At 53.3% G+C, this 21,595-nt stretch overlaps 2 protein-coding genes across 2 annotated transcripts; both read right to left on the bottom strand.

The window, feature by feature from the left end:
- Positions 1–981: 981 nt before the first annotated feature.
- On the bottom strand, positions 982–6,795 carry LOC103301440 (17-beta-hydroxysteroid dehydrogenase type 3-like). Its single transcript, XM_028135102.2, has 11 exons — positions 6,636–6,795; positions 6,276–6,322; positions 4,774–4,849; positions 3,870–3,980; positions 3,652–3,719; positions 3,067–3,111; positions 2,825–2,859; positions 2,553–2,634; positions 2,085–2,150; positions 1,284–1,433; positions 982–1,101 (listed from the first exon to the last, which is right to left on the bottom strand). The coding sequence occupies exons 1-11, from the start codon at positions 6,793–6,795 to the stop codon at positions 982–984; spliced, it is 960 nt and encodes a 319-aa protein (XP_027990903.2).
- Positions 6,796–18,754: 11,959 nt separating this feature from the next.
- Positions 18,755–21,440, bottom strand: BLOC1S3 (biogenesis of lysosomal organelles complex 1 subunit 3). Its single transcript, XM_028135071.2, has 2 exons — positions 21,346–21,440; positions 18,755–20,896 (listed from the first exon to the last, which is right to left on the bottom strand). The coding sequence occupies exon 2, from the start codon at positions 20,885–20,887 to the stop codon at positions 20,285–20,287; it is 603 nt and encodes a 200-aa protein (XP_027990872.1). The 5' UTR covers positions 20,888–20,896; positions 21,346–21,440; the 3' UTR covers positions 18,755–20,284.
- Positions 21,441–21,595: the final 155 nt, after the last annotated feature.

Genomic DNA, 21,595 nt, shown 5'->3' with positions numbered 1-21,595 from the left:
GGGCACTGACCTCTTTTCCCTTTGATTGTCAAAGAAAAAAATGACAACAGCCAACACAGCAATAGCTGTTTGGTATGAATGAATCAAAATTGTGCCTAGTCTTTTTTTTTTATCAGATTGACAAAAATATGTATATTTTGATGTGCTGCAGAATTTTAGTAATTAGGTTACGTGTGCCAAGAGATAAAAAACATTGAAAATCAGTGGTATATGTACATTTACATCTATATATATAAATGGCTAACTTGACTCATGCACGTGTGATACATATAAAGCTCTCACTGGCGCCAATCATATGCGTATGTTTCTATCTGTCATTGTCGATCGTGAATTTGGTTGACACTTCTATTATAGAGAAAGGACAAATAGCGATATTAAAATATTTCTTCTAATTAATTTCCTTTCAATGTGCATGAATCCGTGCACCAGGCCACTAGTGTGTGTGTGTGTGTGTATACATACATACTGAGATTATTATGCATTCAGAGGTCATAATAATCTGGCCACTCAGTGTGTGTGTGTGTGTATATCTCCATGGCTGTCTAGTTGTCTCAGTGCACATATTAAAAATGTCATTTTTCTGTCAGAGGTTGGAGATGCCACAGTTGTCACCAAATATCCAGGTGTCCGGTTCTGAGCCACGGGCCTGCTTGTCACCCACCCCCGCGGGTGGGACACCTTTGCTAACATCAACAGCCCTGGCCCCGGGCTGGGAGGCAAGTGGCCACACCTCTTCAGGGCCTTTCTTTTTTTTTTTTTTTTTTTTAAATATATTTTATTGATTTTTCACAGAGAGGAAGAGAGAGGGACAGAGAGCCAGAAACATCGATGAGAGAGAAACATGGATCAGCTGCCTCCTGCACACCCCCTACTGGGGATGTGCCCACAACCAAGGTACATGCCCTTGACCGGAATCGAACCCGGGACCCTTCAGTCCGCAGGCCCACGCTCTATCCATTGAGCCAAACCGGTTTCCGCTCTTCAGGGCCTTTTATGGGAGGGCTTTGCCTTCACCGTAGCGTTGTTCAACAGAAGTAAAAACTTTGGTCCCCAGCGACTGAGACAAAACCAGCTGGGCAGGGAGAGAGCCAGCAGGGCAATCTGAGAAGCAGAGGTACCAGGAATCAGGATACACCCACGCGTGGGCCCCCCCATCTCTTCTCCTGTCTTCCCAGCCCAAGGGGGTGGGGGCCCTCCCCTCTGGACAGGTCCTCCCTTCAGAGGAACGACTAGTGGCCCGGGGCCAGGGAGCGTCCCTTCCAGCTCTGTGACCACGAACCCACCTGCACAGCGTGGCTGAAGCATCCAGAGGTTTGGGAGGTGAGGCCAAGGGTGTCCAACGCCTGCCGAGCAAAGTCCGCGGAATTCAATACCAGCGTCCGGTATTTTACGTTATTGGTCATATTTGACTCGATCATGAGGGGGCTCACTGTCTGCAGGAAGGAAGGAGCTAAGGGAGGGGAGAACTCCCCTCTCACCCTAGCTAGCTCCCAGGCCCTCTTTGAAAATCCCAGAGTCCCGCCCTAGCTGGTTTGGCTCAGTGGAGAGAGCGTCGGCCTGCAGCCTGAAGGGTCCCAAGTTGCAGGCTCCATCCCCAGGAGGGGGCTGTGCAGGAGGCAGCAGATCAATGATTCTTTCTCATCATTGATGTTTCTATCTCTCTCTCCCTCTTCCTTCCTCTCTGAAATCAGTAAGAATATATAAAATTAAAATAAAATAAATGCAATTCTCTACTTTAATTTTTTTTAATAAATAAAAATATATTTTTTTTAAAAAAGGAAAAAAGAAAATCCCAGAGTCCCACCCACTTGCTGCTCTCCCACTGGGGACTCAGACAGCCCGCCCCCTCCAGGCCCCGCCCTTCCAGCCCTCCCCTCCAGGCCCCGCCCCGCAGAGGCCACGCCCCCTGCAACAACCCTCCGCTGGGGAGGCTGCTGCACTCCCGTCCTTCGGGGTCTCCTCCTGATTGACAGCCCCTGCCCCGCCCCGTGAGCGTCCACTGTCGCTGAGCTCCTCCCCCCGCCAGAGCCCCCTCGCCTCCGGAGCTGCCACTCGGTCGGTCACGTCCCTCAGGAGTCAGGCACCTGCACGAGGACTCCCTGAGAGCAGTACTCCGCGCCCACTGCCTGCGAGAAGTTTCGCACAAAGGCCTGTGGAGGAAGGAGAGGGAGGACCCCAGGCTCGTGAGCCTCCGTGGGCAGACTCCTCCAGCCCGTCCTGGCCCCAGCACCGACCCTGCTCCTAGATCCCCGGATGGCACCAGAAAGCCCCCAATCTCCCGCCCCCCCCCCCAAGTCCTCACCTTAACCCCTGAATGCTCCGGCGTTCTAAGCCCCCCGGTATTGCCAGACACCCACCCTCTATCCCACGCGCCAGTCCCCGACCTCACTCCCACCTCATTGTTCTCTCTTCCCCGAGCCCCCGTTTCTCTTAAAAACAAACAAACAATCCCTGCTGGGCTGGGCCGGCTGTCTCTCTCACACGGACACACGCGCATTCAGGGCTAAGGCAAGCATCCCTGCGTGGCGGGCCGGCGGGTGGGGCCTGGGTACCTTGGAAGCGGCGTAGGCTGATAGAAGCGGCCAGGGCTTCCGGTCAGTAAAGGAAGAGATGTTAATGACGATGCCTTTGCGCCTGGAGGAGGAAGTATTCCTTGAAAGGTGACTCCCCCGCCTCCACCCCTGAGCCACGTCCTAATCTGAGAAATGTCAGAGGGACAGCGGCGAGCTGGAAACGCGGCGGCCGGGACAGCTGGGGACGGGGGAAAGCCTGGAGGCTGGATGGAGGAGGAGCCAGAGGGGAAGAGAAAAGGGCTGCCTCTTACCTGGAGACCATTTGGGGCAGGACAATTGCGGTCATCTGCAGAGAAGAGTGGGAAGGGCCCCGTTTTCCAGTCCTTTCACCTGCCCCCCCCCCCCCCTCCCCCTCCAGTTCACTCCCATCCCCCCACCTTCTCCTGCGGAGTATCCCCCCAGCACCTTCTCCATGGGCAGGCTGTAGGGGGACCACCCAGAGTGGTCAGAGCTATGCTGACCTTGGACGTAGCTCCTCCTAGCCCAGGCTTACCTGGGCCACAGACATGATGTTGCAGTTGATGACATCAGAGAGTCTCTGGGGAAGAAACAGAACCATAGTCCCTCCCTCCACCAACCCTGCCTCAACCCCCACCTTTTATTTCCAAGCTTACTTTTTTTTTAAAGATGGAACACTTTTTCTTTTTTTTAAAGCAGCACCTACTAGAATTTATAATGTGCATACCCTTTCACTCATCAACGCCACTTCTGAACATTTATTCCTTTCCAAGATACTCACACATGTGGGGAATGAATTAAGTAGAAAGATATTGTTTGCAACACTATCTGTGGTCACACATAACAGAACACCTCTCGGGTGCTCATCCCTGGAGGAATGACTAAATAAGTACAGTGTTGCCCTCACTGGTTTGGCTCAGTGGGTAGAGCGTCGGCCTGTGGACTGAAGGGTCCTGGGTTCAATTCCAGTCAAGGGCACATGCCCAGGTTGCGGGCTTGATCCCCAGTGGGGGGCGTACAGGAGGCAGCCAAACAATTATTCTCTCTCATCACTGATATTTCCCACGGAGGGCGGCAGTGGGAGCAGGAGTGCTGAGAGGGCCGTCCTTGGTTCACTCACTTTGGCCACGTCCTCGCAGTCCAGCAGCTTCGCCATGGCCTTTTCATATAACATGCCCACGTTGTTCACTGAGCGAGAGGAGACAAGCTGTTTGCGTCGCTCCAAAGGCCCCACAGAGACCGGTTGGGGCAGAGGGAGGGCGACCACAGAGGGTTCCGGGTCAGGGTGAGCACGGGGGCACGTGAGGGCAGGCTCCTCCGAGCAGGCTTGGGGCATACCCAGGACTCCGACCTCCAGGCCCTTCAGGCCTGTCTTAACGGCCTCGTAGATCTCCAAGCCGCCGGTGAAGTCCACCTGGATGACTCGAGTGAGCCTGCCATGAAGCCGCTCTGGGAAGAGGCAGTGGGAGCCAGGCCCTGAGCTGGAACCCAGTCCCAGTTCTGCCCCCACCCTGTCCGCGGGGTTCAGCCCCAGCCCCTGCGCCATCCTTCCTTCCCTGGGCCCAGATGCAGCTGAAGCCCCGCCACGCCACGCCCCTGGCCACGCCCTCCTCCAGTCCCAGCCCCCGTTCCCAACTTTCCCAGCCTACAACCTCCCCCACCTTCCCCACCTCCCCCACCTCCATCACCTCCACCATCTTCACCACATCCTCCACCACCACCTCCCCCACCTCCACCTCCTCCTCCACCACCTCCACCACCTCCACCTCCATCACCTCCCCCACCTCCACCTCCTCCTCCACCACCTCCACCACCTCCACCTCCTCCCCCACCTCCATCACCTCCCCCACCTCCATCACCTCCCCCACCTCCACCTCCACCACCTCCACCACCTCCCCCTCCTCCTCCACCACCACCTCCCCCACCTCCCCCACCTTCCCCACCTCCACCACCTCCACCACCTCCCCCTCCCCCACCTCCACCACCTCCCGCACCTCCACCTCCACCACCACCTCCCCCACCTCCCCCACCTCCCCCACCTCCACCACCTCCTCCACCTCCACCACCTCCCCCACCTCCACCTCCACCACCACCTCCCCCACCTCCACCACCTCCTCCACCTCCCCCACTTCCACCTCCACCACCACCTCCCCCACCTCCCCCACCTCCACCTCCACCACCTCCACCTCCACCACCTCCTCCACCTCCCCCACCTCCCCACCTCCACCCCAGCGGCTGTCACCTATCTCCTCCGCCTCATGCTCCAACTTGCTCAGGTTGCGACTGATGAGGACGATGTTCAGACCTCTCCGGGCGAGCTGGGGGGAATTTAACCGTTTACCCATTAACTAGAGGCCCAGTGCACCATATTGGTAGGGTCCCTAGTCCTGGCCAGTGATCAGGGCCCATCAGGTCCCCCGCCTCCCCATCTCCCGCCCCTTCCTTCCCTAGCCACCCTCACGCCTCCACCATGCGCCGCCCCCCCCACCCCGCCCCCGCCGGTTGCACACCATGGTTCGCACCACCCCCTGGTGGTCAGCACACGTCATAGCGAGCAATCCAACTCCCCTTCTCCCGGTGGAACCCCGGAGGGGACACTTTGCATATTGCCTTTTATTTATAGAGATTCCATGACTCTGTACTGTGCGCTGGCTGCGAGTTGCACAGCCTTGTCAGCGCTGCGGCTGCGGAGGTGAACAAAAGAGGAAGCCAAAACCTGCCTCAAGGAACATGCCTTCTGGGGAAAGAGCAACCAGGCAGATGGAGCAAGTGCAGGGGCCCTGGCCCAAAGGCTGGCAGCCGAGAGGGCAGCAAGGAGTCCGCGAGCACTGGGAGAAGGGACCAGTGGTGTGTAGCTCAGTGCGGCGGGCAAGGGACCGGTAAAGACTTGGACTTTCATTCTCAGTGATCTAAGAATTCAATCATTGGGCCTGGCCCGTGTGGTTCAGTGGTTGGGCATCGTCCCATGAACCAAGAGGTTACTCAGTCTCCAGCAGGCAGCGTGCACGAGGCAGTCGATGGATGTTTTTCATGGGCGTTTCTCTCTCGTGGATGTTTCTTTTTTTAAAATATAATTTTATTTATTTCAGAGAGAAAATGAGAGAGAGATAGAAACATCAGAGAGGAGAGAGAATCATTGATCTGCTGGGGATCGAGCCCGCAAGCCGGGCATGTGCCCTGACCGGGAATCGAACCATGACCTCCTGGTTCATAGGTTGATGCTCAACCACTGAGCCATGCCTGCCGGCTCTTTTTTTTTTTTTTTTTCTTAATGTATTTTTATTGATTTCAGAAAGGGAGAGGGAGAGAGAAATAGAAACATCAATGACGAGAGAGAACCACTGATCGGCTGCCTCTTGCACACCCCACACTGGAGATCAAGCCCACAACCCAGGCATGTGCCCTTGACTGGAATTGAACCTGGGACCTTCCAGTCCGCAGTCCAATGCTCTATCCACTGAGCGACACCAGCCAGGGCAATGAATATGTTTTGAATGAATGAATGAATGAATGAATGAATGAATGAATGAATGAATCAGGGCGATGATGGGGGGTGTCAAGAGGCTGTAGACATCCAGTGTAAACCCCTGAACCAGGCTGGGAGGAGAGGGAAGGCTTCCGGAAAGAGAGAGGTCAGAGGGAGCCAGGTCACGCACACAATTCTCAGTCCAGTAGGAGCCACTGCCAACAGGTGAACCGACAGCGGGAGTGCCACCCCCCCCCAAACTCCGAGCCCGGGCTCACCTCGTGTGCATAGGCCTTGCCGATGCCACTGGTGGGTCCTGTCACCACTGGAGCGGAGAGAAGGATGAGCAGGACGGGGGGCCTGACAGACACTGCCCAGCCCCGCCTCAGCCCCTCCCACGGAGACCCAGCCCCACACCCTTCCCGTCCTCATCCCTCATCTGCCTGGACTCTGACTCCTGCTCCGCTCACCTGTACCGTTTCGGGGACTCCATGCCCCCCTCGCCCTGCTTGGCCCAGCCTTCACTTCTCTTGCTTCCAGAACTCCCCTCTGCCTCTGCCCGAATCAGGGGGGGCCTCCCCTGTCATCTGTCTTGGTTCCTGCGTCTACCCACCGGGCACAGGGCCCTTGCCGCTCACCTGCCCAGGCTCCGTGCGCCCTGAGCCATGGGGCTCCCCGGCGTACCGGGGGCAGCAGGTACACATAGACCGTGCAGCCCACCCCCCACGCCGCCCACAGCAGCAGGCACGCGGCGGTCACCGCCCCCAGCGCTCTCAGCGTGTCCCAGTCCGACTCCATTGCAGCCCCTTCAAGTCACCAGACCCAGCGCCAACCCAGGAGGCTGCCCCCGGGGTCCGCTATTTCAGCCCTCACCTGCCGGCCGGCTCCGCGCTAACCCCTCCGCCTCGCCAGGCTCAGCCCCGCCCCTCGCACCGCTCCTCGCTATCCGCTATCCGTGAGGCCACACGGGCTAAGTGCCAGCCCACCCCCTACCCTGCAGGCCCAGGGGCAGCCTCGTCCCTCCTCCCGCCGGGCTGGGTGAAGCAGCCCACAGGTGACCTTTGTTGGGGTCACGGAACTCACCTTAGCGACTGGTTCTGTCAATACACAGAGTTTGTCAGGAAACTACATCTACAGATTTGCTGCTCAGGCAGGCAAAAGCCAAAGCCCTCACCATGACTTGACGAGACCTTGCTCCTCGGCCTCCTTTTACAAATTCTATTTCTTTCTTTCTTTTCTTTCTTTTCCTTGTTCTTAATGTCTATTATTATTATCGTGGTACAATATACACAACATAAAATATGCCACTTTAATGCTTTTTAAGTGTAGAATTCATCAATATTAAGTACATTCACAACGTTGTGCAACCATCCAGTTCCAGAAATATGTCATCATCCCAAATAAGAACTCTGTACCATTCAATAATCTCTCCCCATCCTTCCTTCCCCCAGCTCCTGGCTTTTTTTTTTTTTTTTTTTTTTTTCATTTTTATAGAGCAAGGGTGAGAGAGAGAGAGGGGAGAGAGACGTACCCCGCTCAGGATCAAACCAGCAACCCTTTAGTGCACAGCAGCGCGGTCCTGGTAACCTTTATTCTACTTTCTGTCTTGATGAATTTGCATATTCAGAGAAATCATACATCAGTCCTTTTTTTTATTTTTTTAAATATATTTTGTTGATTTTTTACAGAGAGGAAGGGAGAGCGAGAGTTAGAAACATCAATCAGCTGCCTCTTGCATACCCCCTACTGGGGATGTGCCCGTAACCAAGGTACATGTCCTTGACCGGAATCGAACCCGGGACCCCTGAGTCCGCAGGCCGACAATCTATCCACTGAGCCAAAACGGTCAGGGCCGTACATCTGTCCTTTAGCGTCTGGCTTATTTCACTGAGCATGACGTGTCCAACGTTTGTCTATATTGAAGCCTGTGCTAGAACTTCATTCTCTCTCATGGCTGAATACCGTTCCATTGTATGAATATACCGCGGTTTGTTTAGTCATTCATCTGTTGTTGGACATTTGGGGTGTGTCTGCCTTTGGCTATTGTGACTAATCTACCATGAACATTTGTGTGAAAGTATCTGTTTGAGTTCTGCTTTTGAGTCTCTTGGGTGTATATCTCGGAGTGGAATTGCTGGATCATATGGTAATTCTATATTCAACTTTTTGAGAAATCCCCATACTGTTTTCGATAGGAGCGGTATCATTTTACATTCTCATCAGCAATACACACAGGCTGCAATTTCTCCACATCCTTGCCAACACTGTGACCTTGTGTTGTTGTTTTAGAATCTAAGATAATAGCCATCCTAACGAGGGTGAAGTGGTATCTGTGCTTTGATTTGCATGTCCCTAAGGAACAGATCTATCCTTTTTGTTTGTTTGTTTGTTTTGCTCATTTTTGCTTTCAAGCAACGGGCAGTAGAGTGTAGTAATCAAGAACATAGGGTCTGGAGCCAGGAAGAGTCCCATTTGTGTTTGTTTTTTTTTTTGTTTGCTTGTTTTTTAAACCTCACCAGAGGATATTTTTCCATTGATTTTTTTTTTTTTCTTTTTTAGAGAGTAGAAGAGAGAGGGAAAGACAGAGAGAAACATCCATGTGAGAGAAACACATCGATTGGTTGCCTCCTGCATCGCCCTGACCAGGGCCAGGGATTTAGCCTGCAGCCAAGGTACATGCCTTGACCAGAATCAAACCCGGGACCTTTCAGTCCTCAGGCCAACACTGAACAGGTCTATCTTTCATGAGTTTATTGGCCATTCACATATCTTCTTTGGAGAGATATCTAGTCAACTCTTTTGCCCTGAGTTGAATTGAGTTGGTTTTTGTTGTTGTTGAGTTGTAGGAGTTCTTTATTTTTATTTTATTTTTTTAATATATTTTATTGATTTTTTTACAGAGAGGAAGGGAGAGGGACAGAGAGCTAGAAACATCGACGAGAGAGAAACATCGATCAGCTGCCTCCTGCACACTTCCCACTGGGGATGTGCCTGCAACCAAGGTACCATGCCCTTGACCAGAATCGAACCTGGGACCCTTCAGTCCGAAGACCGACGCTCTAGCTCTATCCGCTGAGCCAAACTGGTTTCGGCTCAGCAAATTCTTTTAATCCCTAAAACTCCTCTGGCTTCCACCAAACCAGAGTTAGCTTTAACCCTTTCCCTGCAAGAATTTTCAGAAAGCACTCTGGCCTGATCTCTGGGGCGCTGGGGGTGGGGATGGGGGAGAGGGGGGTGGGGAGGGAGTGGGCACAGGTTACTTATGTAAATGCTGATAGGGCGGCTCCCTGGCCTGGCCATACCTGCTCCTCCTCCTTCCCAGGGATCTGTAATTGAAATGCATCGGCTTCAGGCCTTCCCATGCAATGTGCTTTAGGAAGGTATCCTGAACCCCACTGCCAAGAGCTCCCCTGTGCCGGGCAGCAGCCTCTCTTTAAACTGAGGGAGGCAGTCAGACAGACCTGAGCAGGGCAAGGGTGATGGGCTAGGCACAAAGTCCCCAGGTGATAAGCTCTGGACAATTGTAGGGTGGGACCTTGACCCCAGGGTGACCTTTCCTCCCCTAGTATAGCTGGTCCTGCGGTTTGGACCCCCTACCCTCTCCTCCGTAGAGTAAGGTGACCAGACATCCTGCTTTTGGCGGGACAGTCCCGATTTTTAACAATTTGTCCCACATCCCGCAGCGTTTTTAAAAAGTTGAAATTTAAAAAAATATATTACAATACTATTTTTGCGTTCTATGAAAATTTTTGTTGCTCCATATAGACCAAATTTTTAATCAAGAACACCCCCCCCCCCCCCCCCCCCCCCCCGCGTCAATGGTGTCCTGCTTTACCAATGTTAAAATCTGGTCACCTTACCCTAGAGCAGTGATGGCGAACCTCTGACACGCGTGTCAGTGCCATTTCTGATGACACGCGGCTGCTGAGGCGGCCGCATGCCGAGGATGAAACATTTATGTTATTTAAACTATAAATACCGCGAAATAATGTTTTTTCCTCAAAGGGACACACTACCCGAGTTATGCTCAGTTTTTTGGCCAAGTTTGAAACACCAAGCTCAAAAGGTTGCCCATCACTGCCCTAGAGATAACATCTAGGCCTCAGTTGTATTTCAGCTCCAGGCCCAGAAAAGCAAAACCAGCACAGCTGACCTCAGGACCAGCTGCATTGGATAATGACCCTCTGCTCTGGCGCGGACCAACCAATCTGTGGAGGCCTAGACCCTGAGAAGCTACAGACCTGGAGAGCTACTGAATATTCTATTGTGATCTTCCCCTGGGACTTCCCTTAAAATCCCCACCCTTAAAACCCTTAGGACTGAGGACCCAGCACCTCTCCCTCCTGGGGCACTCCCGAGTCTTTCCCTCCCCCGTCATTCCCCTCTCCTCCCGACCCCTTCCCTCAGGCCCAGCACCTTTACCTTCCTCACTTTTAAGCTCCAAGGTCCCTTCCTTTGTCTCTATAACTTGTTTATTATTATTACTAGAGGCCCAGTGCACAAAATTCGTACACAGGTAGGGTCCCTAGCGGCTGCCTGCTGCTGCCACTGGCTGGCCTCCATTTCCCTGGCTGCAGGCCCCCTTACAAAGCCTGCCATGTTCCTCATCGCCCCCTGGTGGTCAGCACACCTGTAACTCCTGGTCCATTGAACTCCGGCCTGTAGGGACAATTTGCATATTAGCCGTTTATTATATAGGACTAGAAGCCTGGTGCATGACATTCATGCACTGGGGGGGGAGGTCCCTCAGCCCCGCCTGCACCCTCTCGAAGTCTGGGAAAGGGAGCAGGCCTAAGCTGGCAGGTGGACATCCCTCAAGGGGTCCTGTGCTCTGCCCTGTGGGAACACACTGACCACCAGGGGGCAGCTCCTGCATTGAGCATCTGTCCCCTGATGGCCTGGTGGTCAGTGCGCATCATAGTGATCGGTCGTTCCGCCATTGAGTCGATTTGCATATTAGCCTTTTATTATATAGTATTACTATTTTTAAAGTCTTCACCCAAGGATATTTTTCCATTGATTTTAGAGAGAGTGAAAGAGAGAGGGAAAGACAGAACGAAACATAGATTGGTTGCCTCCTGCATGTGCCCTGACCAGGGCCCCAGGAGGACCCTGCAACCAATATACGTGCCCTTGACCAAAATCAAACCCAGGATGCTTCAGTCCACAGGCCGACGCTCTATCCATTGAGCAAACCGGATAGGGCTATAACTTGTTTCTTTCTTTCTTTACTTTTTTAAATTTAAAAATTTTTAAATTGATTTCAGAAAAGAAGGGAGAGGGAGAGAGAGAACGAAACATCAATGATGAGAGAGAATCATTGATCAGCTGCCTCCTGCACGCCCTCCACTGCCTCCTGCACACCCCCTACTGGGGATCAAGCCCACAACCAGGGCATTGTGCCCTTGACCGGAATTGAACCTGGGACCCCTCAGTCCACAGGCCAATGCTCTATCCACTGAGCCAAACCAGCTAGGGCTTCCATTGATTTTTTTAGAGAGAGTGGAAGAGAGAGGGAAAGACAGAGAGAAATATCGATGTGAGAGAAACACATCAATTGGTTGCTTCCTGAATGAGCCCTGACCAGGGCCCGGGCTGGGGAGGAGCCTGCAACTGAGGTACGTGCCTCACTCTATCCATTGAGCCAAACCAGCCAGGGCTTGACTGGCTTTTAAGGAGCATTCTTCCTACCCATGATGACACGGTAGTTAAGGCTTCCTGGGAAGAGTTCCCCACTGGGGAACCCGGTGGCCAGAACCCCTCCCTGTGGCTCCTGCAAATGGCCAGGAAAAGACACAGTTGAGGCCTCAAAGGAGGTCACTCAGAAAGCAGGCGAGCGTCCTAAAGCATTTTCGGAACGTGTTATACAGGCTTTTATTTTCTCCTTTTTTAAAAATTGATTTGAGAGAAAGGACGGAGGGAGAGCGAGAGAGAGAGAGAGAGAGAGAGAGAGAGAGCGATTTGTTGTTCCTCTTATCTATGCATTCTTTAGTTGCTTCTTGTATGTGCCCTGACCGGGGATCAAACCCACAACCTTGGCTTATCAGGATGACTCTTACCAAGTGAACTGCCTGGCCAGGGCTACAGGCTCTTCAAGAGGACACGCTGCATCCAACCCAGAAGCCCCGGAACAGAGATGTTTGCATGTGTGCGGCAGGGGTGTGGAAGAAAAAGGGCCACAGACTAACCCTGACACGCCCGGGGTGGCCTGGGTGGTGGCCTTACAAACCCAGACACCGGAGTAACCACACAGGATGGTCTGAACATAAAAAAAAAAAATCCCTAAAAGTGGGCCGTGGCGGGTAGTCATGCCCTAGGGCTGTCGCAATCTTGATCTTAACTGAGCCTGTCTGTGGTCTGTTGGCATCTAAGATAGCGTGCCTTCCAAATGCCAGAGCAAACTCCTTTCCCAGACCCGCAGGGCGCACCTTCTGCCCCAGGGCGGCACCCACAGGGCCCCGCATTGTCATCTTGTCCCCCCAAAACCTGTCTCTGTGTGCTGTAAATGTGAATTAACTCTCCTGGACCCAACAGTGTCCAAGGATGTGTCTCCATTTTATTTTTATCCAATCCCAGAGATTTCCCCCGCTTTGCTTTCTCCTGCCTCCCTAATTTAGCATCAGTGAATTTCACGTAACCCTCCTTATGTCTCCTCCTTTCTTTTTTTTTTTTTAAACATATTTCTTTATTGATTTCAGAGAGGAAGGGAGAAGGACGGAGAGATAGAAACATCAATGATGAGAGAGAATCATTGATCGGCTGCCTCCTGCACGCCCCCCACTGGGGATTGAGACCGCAACCCCGGCATGTGCCCTTGGCCGGAGTCGAACCTGGGACCCTTCAGTCTACAAACTAACGCTCTATCCACTGAGCCAAGCCGGCGAGGGCATGTCTCCTCCTTTCTAATGTATAAGCTGAAAAACTGCCATTCTCCGGAGCACTTTTTTCAATCTGTTGAGATTTTGCTTCCTGGCTACTGTCCTCAGGTTTGCTTTGTTACTGGTGGGGGCCAAGCCGGCCGGTCGTGTGTGGTTCTTGAGACTTCGTGCAGGAGAAGTTTCACAACACGAGTCCGGGTGATGTTGAGGGTGAAAGGGCAGAGCAGGACAGCACAAAATGTCCTGTACCCTCCATCCTGTGTACCTATGTATGTGACTCCTTTTTCTGAGAAAACCGTGAGAATGTAACAGTTGCATAAACCTGCCAATAGGAATGTAGAGAAGTGGACTCAGTCCAAATTAGGCAAGCTGCACAGTACCCCCGTGTAACCAGACCCCTGACCCTGCCCCCTGACCAATCAACGGGGCCACGAACGTTCCCCCCGCCCACTGCTTTGGACCCCCTTTAAAGCCTTTGTTCTCCCAAGGCTCTCTCTCCCCCCTGGTCATTGCTGGAGATGAGAGCTCGTGCTAGCCCGAATAAAGGTTCTTCTGCTTTTACATCGGGCTTGGCTCCTTCCTGGTGGGTTTTTGGGGATCCTGAACACTGGGCATAACAAGGGGACCTTTATTAAAGCCGGGGACGGTGACACAAGGAAGGGCCGAGGACGGAAGGAGCAACAGGAGAGCGCCTCGGTGGGTGGCTTTGGCTCACTGGGGAGTCAGAGAAAAGGGGGCCTTGTAAACAGGTCCAGGTGAGCCCATTGCTCCCCTGGTTGCAAACCTCGTGGGGTTCCTTAGAATTTAGGAGATGCAGGCCTGTGGGGGGAGAGAGGAGGAAGGGAAAGGCGGGGGGGGGGGGGAGGAGTGGTGCTCCCAGGAGGGAGAGCCTGCACTGGGACCTTCCTTTTGAGCGTTTTTATTTATTTATTTTTTATAATGACTTTTTTTTTAAAAAAAATATATCTTATTGATTTTTTTTTTATTGATTTCAGAGAGGAAGGGAGAGAGAGAGAGAGAGAGAGAGAGAGAGAGAGAGAGAGAGAGAGAGAAACATCCATGATGAGAGAGAATCATGGACCCGCTGCCTCCTGCACGCCCCACACTGGGGATCGAGCCTGCAACCCAGGCATGTGCCCTTGATGGGAATCGAACCTGGGACCCTTCAGTCCTCAGGCCGAAGCTCTATCCACTGAGCCAAACAGGCCAGGGCTATTTTATTGATTTTTTACAGAGAGGAAGAGAGAGGGATAGAGAGTTAGAAACATCGATGAGAGAGAAACATCGATCAGCTGCCTGCCTCCTGCACACCCCCTACCGGGGATGTGCCCACAACCAAGGTACATGCCCTTGACCGGAATCGAACCTGGAACCTTTCAGTTCGCAGGCTGACGCTCTATCCACTGAGCCAAACCGGTTTCGGCTCTTTTGAGCGTTTTTTAAAGGCTGGGAGTTTAGGGGAGGTCTTAGGGGAAGATCTCAATAGAATATTCATCCGTTTTATGCTGATGCACCAACATGGAGCTTATCCCCTTAACTTCATCTGTCCTGGGATGTGGGTGGCACATGGCCCTCACTGGGTTTCTGTTGACTGAAGCCGCTTACCCTCTGGCTGGGGAGAAGTGCAAACCAGTCCCTGGTTTAGGGAAGACAGCGGCTACCGGGTGGCTACAAACTGCTGTTCCCTGCTGTGGGGTCGAACCCTGGAGTCAGAATAAGACCGCTGGAGGCTGCTGATCGATTACAAAAGCAGGCAAGGATTTATTGAGCTGGCCAGGACGGCCGCGAGGGCACCACACGCAGGTGGCCACCCTCACGACCGCGCCGTCCCAGGTGTAGGCAGTCCTTTGAAAGGTCTGAACCACAAGAGTTTTCCTTTGTTCTAAATGCTAAATTCTAAAGGCTGGGCATTGGAATGCAGACCTATCTTGCGAAAGCAGGTTGTACAAAAAGCAGGACTGAGCAGGGTTAATGACCTCTAAAGGTAGTCAACTCCTGGAGCCACTGAGTCAGTGGGAATCCATCTCCTGTGGTTCTGGTCCACGGGACAGGAAAATGACCTTTGTGATGTGGTATGGATTAGTGTGAGCTTCCAGGTCTCAATCTGGGGGCTGAGGTAGCTACCCTATTGTTTAAGCAAGTAAGTGCGTGCAGGCGCCAAAAGAGCAGGGTTAAAATTTAAACAGCAGTTTTTACCTGAGATGAATGGATGAATGTCCTTAAAGCCTTATTTCATTCCCTACTGGTCTTTTGGGAATGAATCTAAACCTTAGATTCATTACTCAGTTTTTACCTAAGTATGGTTGCTACTATACTCCATTCACCCGTTTCCTTATGCCACTTGCCGAGGTATTTTCCTCGCTCCTTACTATCCTGCCGCAGCTTAAACAAGCGTACAAAAATCCTCTACAGGCCTGGATGTTTCTCACGCCGACAATTGGAAATGTCCCTGATAGAAAGAGGCAAATCTAAAATAGTGCGGTGGGCTGGGCTGGCCTAGCTCTCAGTGTTATTACAGAAACTGCTTCTCCAGGCTTGGAAAATGACTAGCAGGACACAGGAGGGCCCTGTCCAGTTTGGCTCAGCAGATAGAGCACCAGCCTGTGGACTGAAGGGTCCTGGGTTCGATTCCAGTCAAGGGCATGCACCTTGGTTGCAGGCTGGACCCCGGTCCGGGCATGGGCGGGAGGCAGCCAAACAATGTCTCTCTCGTATCAATCAATGTTTCTCTCTCTGTCTTCCCCCCTCCCTTCCACTCTCTAAAAATCATTGGAAAAATATCCTGGGATGAAGATTAACAACAACAAAAATAATAAAATAAAATTTTCTAAATAAAATAGAAAGGAACACAGGAGGAAAAAGGAATCAGTGGTCGAGCATGGACCCATGAACCAGGAGGTCACGGTTCGATTGCTGGTCAGAGCACATGCCCCCAAGGTTGCAGGTTCGATCCACAGTGTGTGTGTGTGTGGGGGGGGGGGGGGAGGTTGGGGGGGGGGGGTGTTGTAGGAGGAAGCCGATCAATGATTCTCTGCCATCATTGATGTTTCTATCCCTCTCTCTCCCTTCCTCTCTCTGAAATCCATAAAAGCATTCTTAAAAAATCAACAGTCCCCACCTTGCAAGTTGAGTCTTTAGAAAAACAGAAGCTGACTCTAAGCCCATCCTCCTTTCTCACCATGGCAACCACAGAACAGACGCCTTACCTGTTTGTCTCAAGACAGTGCAGATGCTGTCAGCAGCCCGGACATGGGGCAAACACTGCCCCGCTCTTCAAAGGAAAGCTCAAATGACACGCTCCCTAGACCCCAGAGGGTCCTTTTTAAAATGTACTTTTACTGATTGATTTTAGAGAGAGGAAAGGGGATAGAGAGAAACACTGAATTTTCCCACTTATTTGTGCATTCATTGGTTGATTCTTTTATGTGCCCTGACCGGGGATTGAACCCACAACCTTGGCCTATGGGGACAATGCTCTAACCCAATTGTGCTACCAGGCCTGGGCCTCAGGGGGTTCTTTTTCCCCTTCTGAGGGGCAATTCCCCATCGAGGACTTCCATCCCCAGGCAGACCCCAGCTCTGGCCACTTCACTTAAAACAGAGGACCAGGAACTGGATTTCTCCCCTGACATGGGTGCAACTTTTCCTACCATCGGCTCAGAGGATTTGTCTCTACCCACGGCCTCTAATCCCTTCAAGCTGTCGGGAATCTCTGGGCAACCTGTTTTATTGCCTCAACGCAGGCCGCTCTGATAGCCTTCGGCTCTCTTTCATCCCCCAGGCCTTCCTAGTTCCGGATTCCTCACCTGCAAAACTTTCAGGTAGGTTTGATATGGAAATTCAATGCCACCATTGTTGCAGAAGACCAAAGAAAAACCAAGCGATGCTTTAAAGAAAAGGAGGGACCCTGTTTAATACGCCGGCGGACTCAGGGAATAACTTTCCAAATCTGAGTGAAGAAACACGCAGGGCTTCTCTTTATATCTCCCTGTGGTCTTTGTCCCACAAACATGGATTATGCTTCCGGCCCTTTTCGAGGGCCTTGCAAGAAGGCCCCCAGATGTTAGGGGTCTCCAGCTCATATCTGATGGCCAGCGTTAATAACCCTCCCTCCGGGGCAGTGCACTGTTCACAGTTTTATGGCCTCTGCAACAGGTTCTGCAAGACCAGTATCTGGGAAGGAGGTAGTGACTTAATTATAGGTTATCAAGAATGTACACTGAGCTTGCAGGCGTGGATTCCAATGGCTAGCCCCCAAATATCAGGGTTACATTGGAATTAGCCCTTTTTAGCCTTCTCACCATAATGTAATAAAAAACACCACCAAGATGTTTTTTATGTCCCTGCCCTCAGATCAAACCTCAAACTTCCTACTTTCTGGATATAAATTCATCTGAAGAGGACTGACTGAACCTTAAGATATGTTCTGATTAGTCTTTGGGGCTCATATGCAAATGGGGTTGCATTACTACGGAGTGCCGAACTTATACGCAGTGTCCGGAAAAGGAATAGACCCTTTCTCACCTGTAGCCCAACTCTAGTTCATTTCTAGTCTCATTCATCCTCTCGGTAACAAGGAATCAAACCTGTAAGACTCCTCAACAGCAAGCCGTTCTTACCTTTTCTTCCTCACCCTGCAGCCCTTCAGTCCTACTTGTAACAGAAGGGAAGTTTGATTCAGAAGAGCATCAAATCTACTGCCTTGCACAATGTAAGCTCTTTTGTAATTCCTCGTCACCCTGCAGTCTGCGCTCACAGCAATTCCTGCTGACACAGACTGGTTTACAGTCATTGCTTCTGCTCAGCTTTCTTTTCCATCCCATGCATCCTGGCTTGCGACTTCTCTTTGCATTTATGTTTAGAGGGAGACAACATGGACTCCCATGCCTCAGCGACATTGCTAGTCTCCCTCAGTATTTCCCAAGTTCTTTTTTATTGATTTTTTTACAGAGAGGAAGGGAGAGGGACAGAGAGTTAGAAACATTGATGAGAGAGAAACATCGATCAGCTGCCTCCTGCACACCCTCTACTGGGGATGTGCCCGCAACCAAGGTACATGCCCTTGACCAGAATCGAACCTGGGACCCTTCAGTCCGCAGGCCGACGCTCTATCCACTGAGCCAAACTGGTCAGGGCTTTCCCAAGTTCTTAAAGCGCAGGCTTTGTAGGCTTTACCTTGTTCAGGGTATCCATGACCTCTTAGTCTGTAACCAGATTAGGCAGGGTGACTTTATAGACTCCTCATTCTCCTTCAGGCACTAGCTGAACGAGGCTGCAAAGCCTCCAGATCTAAACTTCAGTGGGTGCAAACAACTGTCACCTACTTGGGACATGAAATACCTCGGGGCACTCAAACATTCACCCCAAACACCTTGAGTCGATTCTGTCGCTCTCACTCCCACAAACAAAAGCCTTGGTGGTACAGTGGTGAGCAGAGCTGCCACCCCAAAAGCAGCAATGTCAACACCCAGGGCGGCTGGCCACTGCCACGAGTGGGTTCCTGTTTTTGCTGCCCTTGTAAACCTTTATGTGCCCTCTTCCCACCTCCTACTCAGAGCCCATTTCCTGGCCCTTGGTCGCCACCTTCTGTTACTTAAATAGGTCAGCTCCCTTCTGAGTCAGGGCTTCTGCACATACTGTTCCTCCTGCTTGGAACGCTTCTCCACCCCACTCTTCCACCTGTTTGTAGCCTCAGGGTTCAACTCAGACTCACTCATTGCTTCCTCGGCAAAGCCAGCTGACCTCCCCGTCTGTCTCCCCAAACAAGGTCAGCCAGATCTGTTACACCCTCGCAAAACTCCTGTACCTCTTGATGACACAAATCACAGTGCCGGAACAGTTAAATCTAAACTGTAAATCATAATTATCAAAACTATCCATCTGTTTACGAGAATATTTTATTAACGTCCGTCTCTCCCAGTGGGCTGTGAGCTCAGTGAGGGTCTGTACTGGTTGTTGCATCCCGTGCCCAGCACAGAACAGGTGGCCAGTAAATGTATGTTAACAAAATACAAATAAACGCAGAACCAGGCAAAAACCAAACAAACTAGGGGCCCTCATTTTCAGCTGCAGCTTCACCTTCAATAGGCCAGGCAGGAAGGATCTCTCTCGGGAGCCCCATTCTCAGAGAAATTGCTAACCAACCCCACCCCCAGCCTAAGTGGGGAGGCAAGAGGAACTGACCATTTCAGTCAATGTTTTGCCTTTTAATGAATCTGCCATAGAGCGTCCTCCCACACTTCTCCATCCTGGGACTCAGATCTCAGCTTTAGGTTGGGATAAAAGAGTGGGGAGGGGAATACACGTGAATGGGGCTGAGGGACTAGGGCTGGGGCCAGAAGGAACAGAAATCCAAGTCCTCTTAGCATCCTGGGGTCAACAGTCAACTACCACCATGCGTGTGGTCCGTATCTGCAAAGTGGTATCATACTGCACCCAACTTCTGGGCAGTCTGTATAGGTGCCTGAGGGGTGCCACTGTCCGCCTGGAGAGTCGGGAGGAAGCCCGTTTTGTGTCTCACGCTCAGGCACAAAGTGCCACCTTGGCTTGGAGAGTGCGGGGGACCCGCCTACTTTTGGGTCTGGATGAGATGCCATCTTGAGCCTGCAGAGTGGGGAGGAGGGGGCCCCATCTTGGGCCTGATGACAAACCATAGGGTTTCCAGAGCCCAGGATCAGGCAGGTGGTATAAGCAGGATGGGAAACGCAAAAATGAAGCAAAACCAATCCTAAGGGTAAACTGGACCCAGGAGATGCATCAGGGCAAAGGGGAGGAGCTAAGCCCCAGGAGAAGCAGCCGGGAGATGGCAGGGCAAGGACTAAAACTAGGAGAGGGAACAGGGCCAGCCCTGGGGAACAGAAAAAGGGTCCAGCCCAGGGGGACAAACTTCCAGAAGTGTAGCTAGGATGGAGGCAGAGCCAGGAGGGTGAAGGAGAGTGCCAGGAAGCTCGGAGTCTGCAGGATGCGCAACCCAGAGGAAGTGCGGTGTCTGTAGAGGGAGGAGATTGGCAGCCCCCATCAATAGATGCTGGGGCTCCTCTGGGAAGAAGCAGCATCAGCCCCTGAGGGCAAAATCCAAATTTAGAAGGAAGAGCACAAGGAAAGTGGGGGGGCACAGTGAGCCCCCAAGATGGAGACAGATGCAGGAGCGGCCAGTTATCCAGGGGCTGGAGCCAAGCCTCAGATACAGGCTAGGCACCAGGGAGAAGGGCCAGGACCACCGGGAGCGGTGGGACTGAGCACCATCACCGCCCCCGCTCCCCGCCACACACACACAACGTTATCCAGGGGGTGGGGTCGGCCCTGAGGATGACAGCAAGATGGGAAGGGGGCTATACAGGGTATGAGCCAGGTCACAAGGCCCCCTTCATCCCCCAGGACGCAGAGGCAGGCGGGGAGTGGGGTCAAGGCTAGGCCCGCGGTCCTGGGTCTTGCTCGGGCTCGGTCCCGGGCACGCCGCGGATGTCAGGCAGCAGGCAGCAGCTGGCCACGATGTCCAGGCGCTCGGCCAGCGCGCAGAGGTCTCCCCGCGCCAGGCGCACGCTGTGGGCGGCCGCCAACCCTGCCGCCTGGGCGGCCGCCAGCCTACTAGCCAGGGCGGCCACGTCGCGGCCCGCGCGGCGGTACACGCCGCTCACGGCGGCCGCTACGTCGTGGTCCAGGCGCGCCTGGCTCTCGGCCAGTCGGAGCTGCAGCAGCGAGCGCGCGGGGGCGGGCGCCGGGGCCTCCTCCGTACCCCAGGCCTCCCCGGCCGTCTCCCGCTGCACCACGAGCGGAGGCAGGTCCCTCGGCGCGGCCGTCGGTTCCGGCTCCGGGTCAGAGTCCGTCTCCGCGGCTTCCCCGGCCACCCGCAGCCCGGTGGGGCGGCCGCGCGTCGGGCCCGAGGGTCCGAGGTAGAGCTCCTCCTCCTCCGACGAGGACGCCGAGAGCTCCGAATCGGTCTCCGCCGCCTCTCCCCGCACCACCGTCTCGGGCCTTCGCGGCGGCCTCCGCCGAGGACCCTGAGACGCCATGGCGCCGAGCTAGGGGGAAGAGGAGCGGAGGGACGGCGTGAGAGGCGGCCGCCCGGGGTGGCTGAAAGGTGCATGTTCTGGGTTCCCAGCCCCTCCACTATCCTAGCGACTTGGGGCCATCACGTCCCAGGCCTGGGCCTCATTTTCCACTTCTGTGAAAGGGACTCATCATCCCCGCCAGCGATGTCGGGGCTGCTGGACCCCACCCTCTTCAGTGTACTGATAGGGAAACCGAGGACCAGCTCGGTCAAGTGTCTGAGGCCGCAGCTCTCAGAGTCCCAAACTGGGCTCTTTCCGATTTTGCCTCCTAGCAGAGGCCACATCCGGAAGCTCACGGGCTCCAGGAACTGCTCAGGGACCTGTGCCGGGGTCACAGGAGTGACAGACAGCCCAGCCGCACCCCGAAGGGTGCACTGACTAGCGGGGGCGGAGGGCTGCGCTATCACTGAAGACCTTACCGGGTGGAGGAAGCTCGGAGCCTGCGGGATGCGCTCCCCAGCGGAAGTGCGGCGTCGGTACGGAGGGAGGAGTGGCAGCCTCAACCAATAGGACATCAGGTTGGGCCGGGCGTTGACCAATCACGTGGGCCGATCAGGCAGCAACCTACGTTGTGGGCGGGTATAATAAAGTACCACCAATAGAGAAGCACTTTAGCTGCGCTTCCGGGTTGTGCTGCGAGGCGAGTGGACGAATAGGGGTTTTAAAAAA

The sequence above is a fragment of the Eptesicus fuscus genome, chromosome 21 (assembly GCF_027574615.1).
Source record: "Eptesicus fuscus isolate TK198812 chromosome 21, DD_ASM_mEF_20220401, whole genome shotgun sequence".
Taxonomy (NCBI): Eukaryota; Metazoa; Chordata; class Mammalia; order Chiroptera; family Vespertilionidae; genus Eptesicus; species Eptesicus fuscus.
This window is presented reverse-complemented; position numbering and strand designations above follow the sequence as displayed.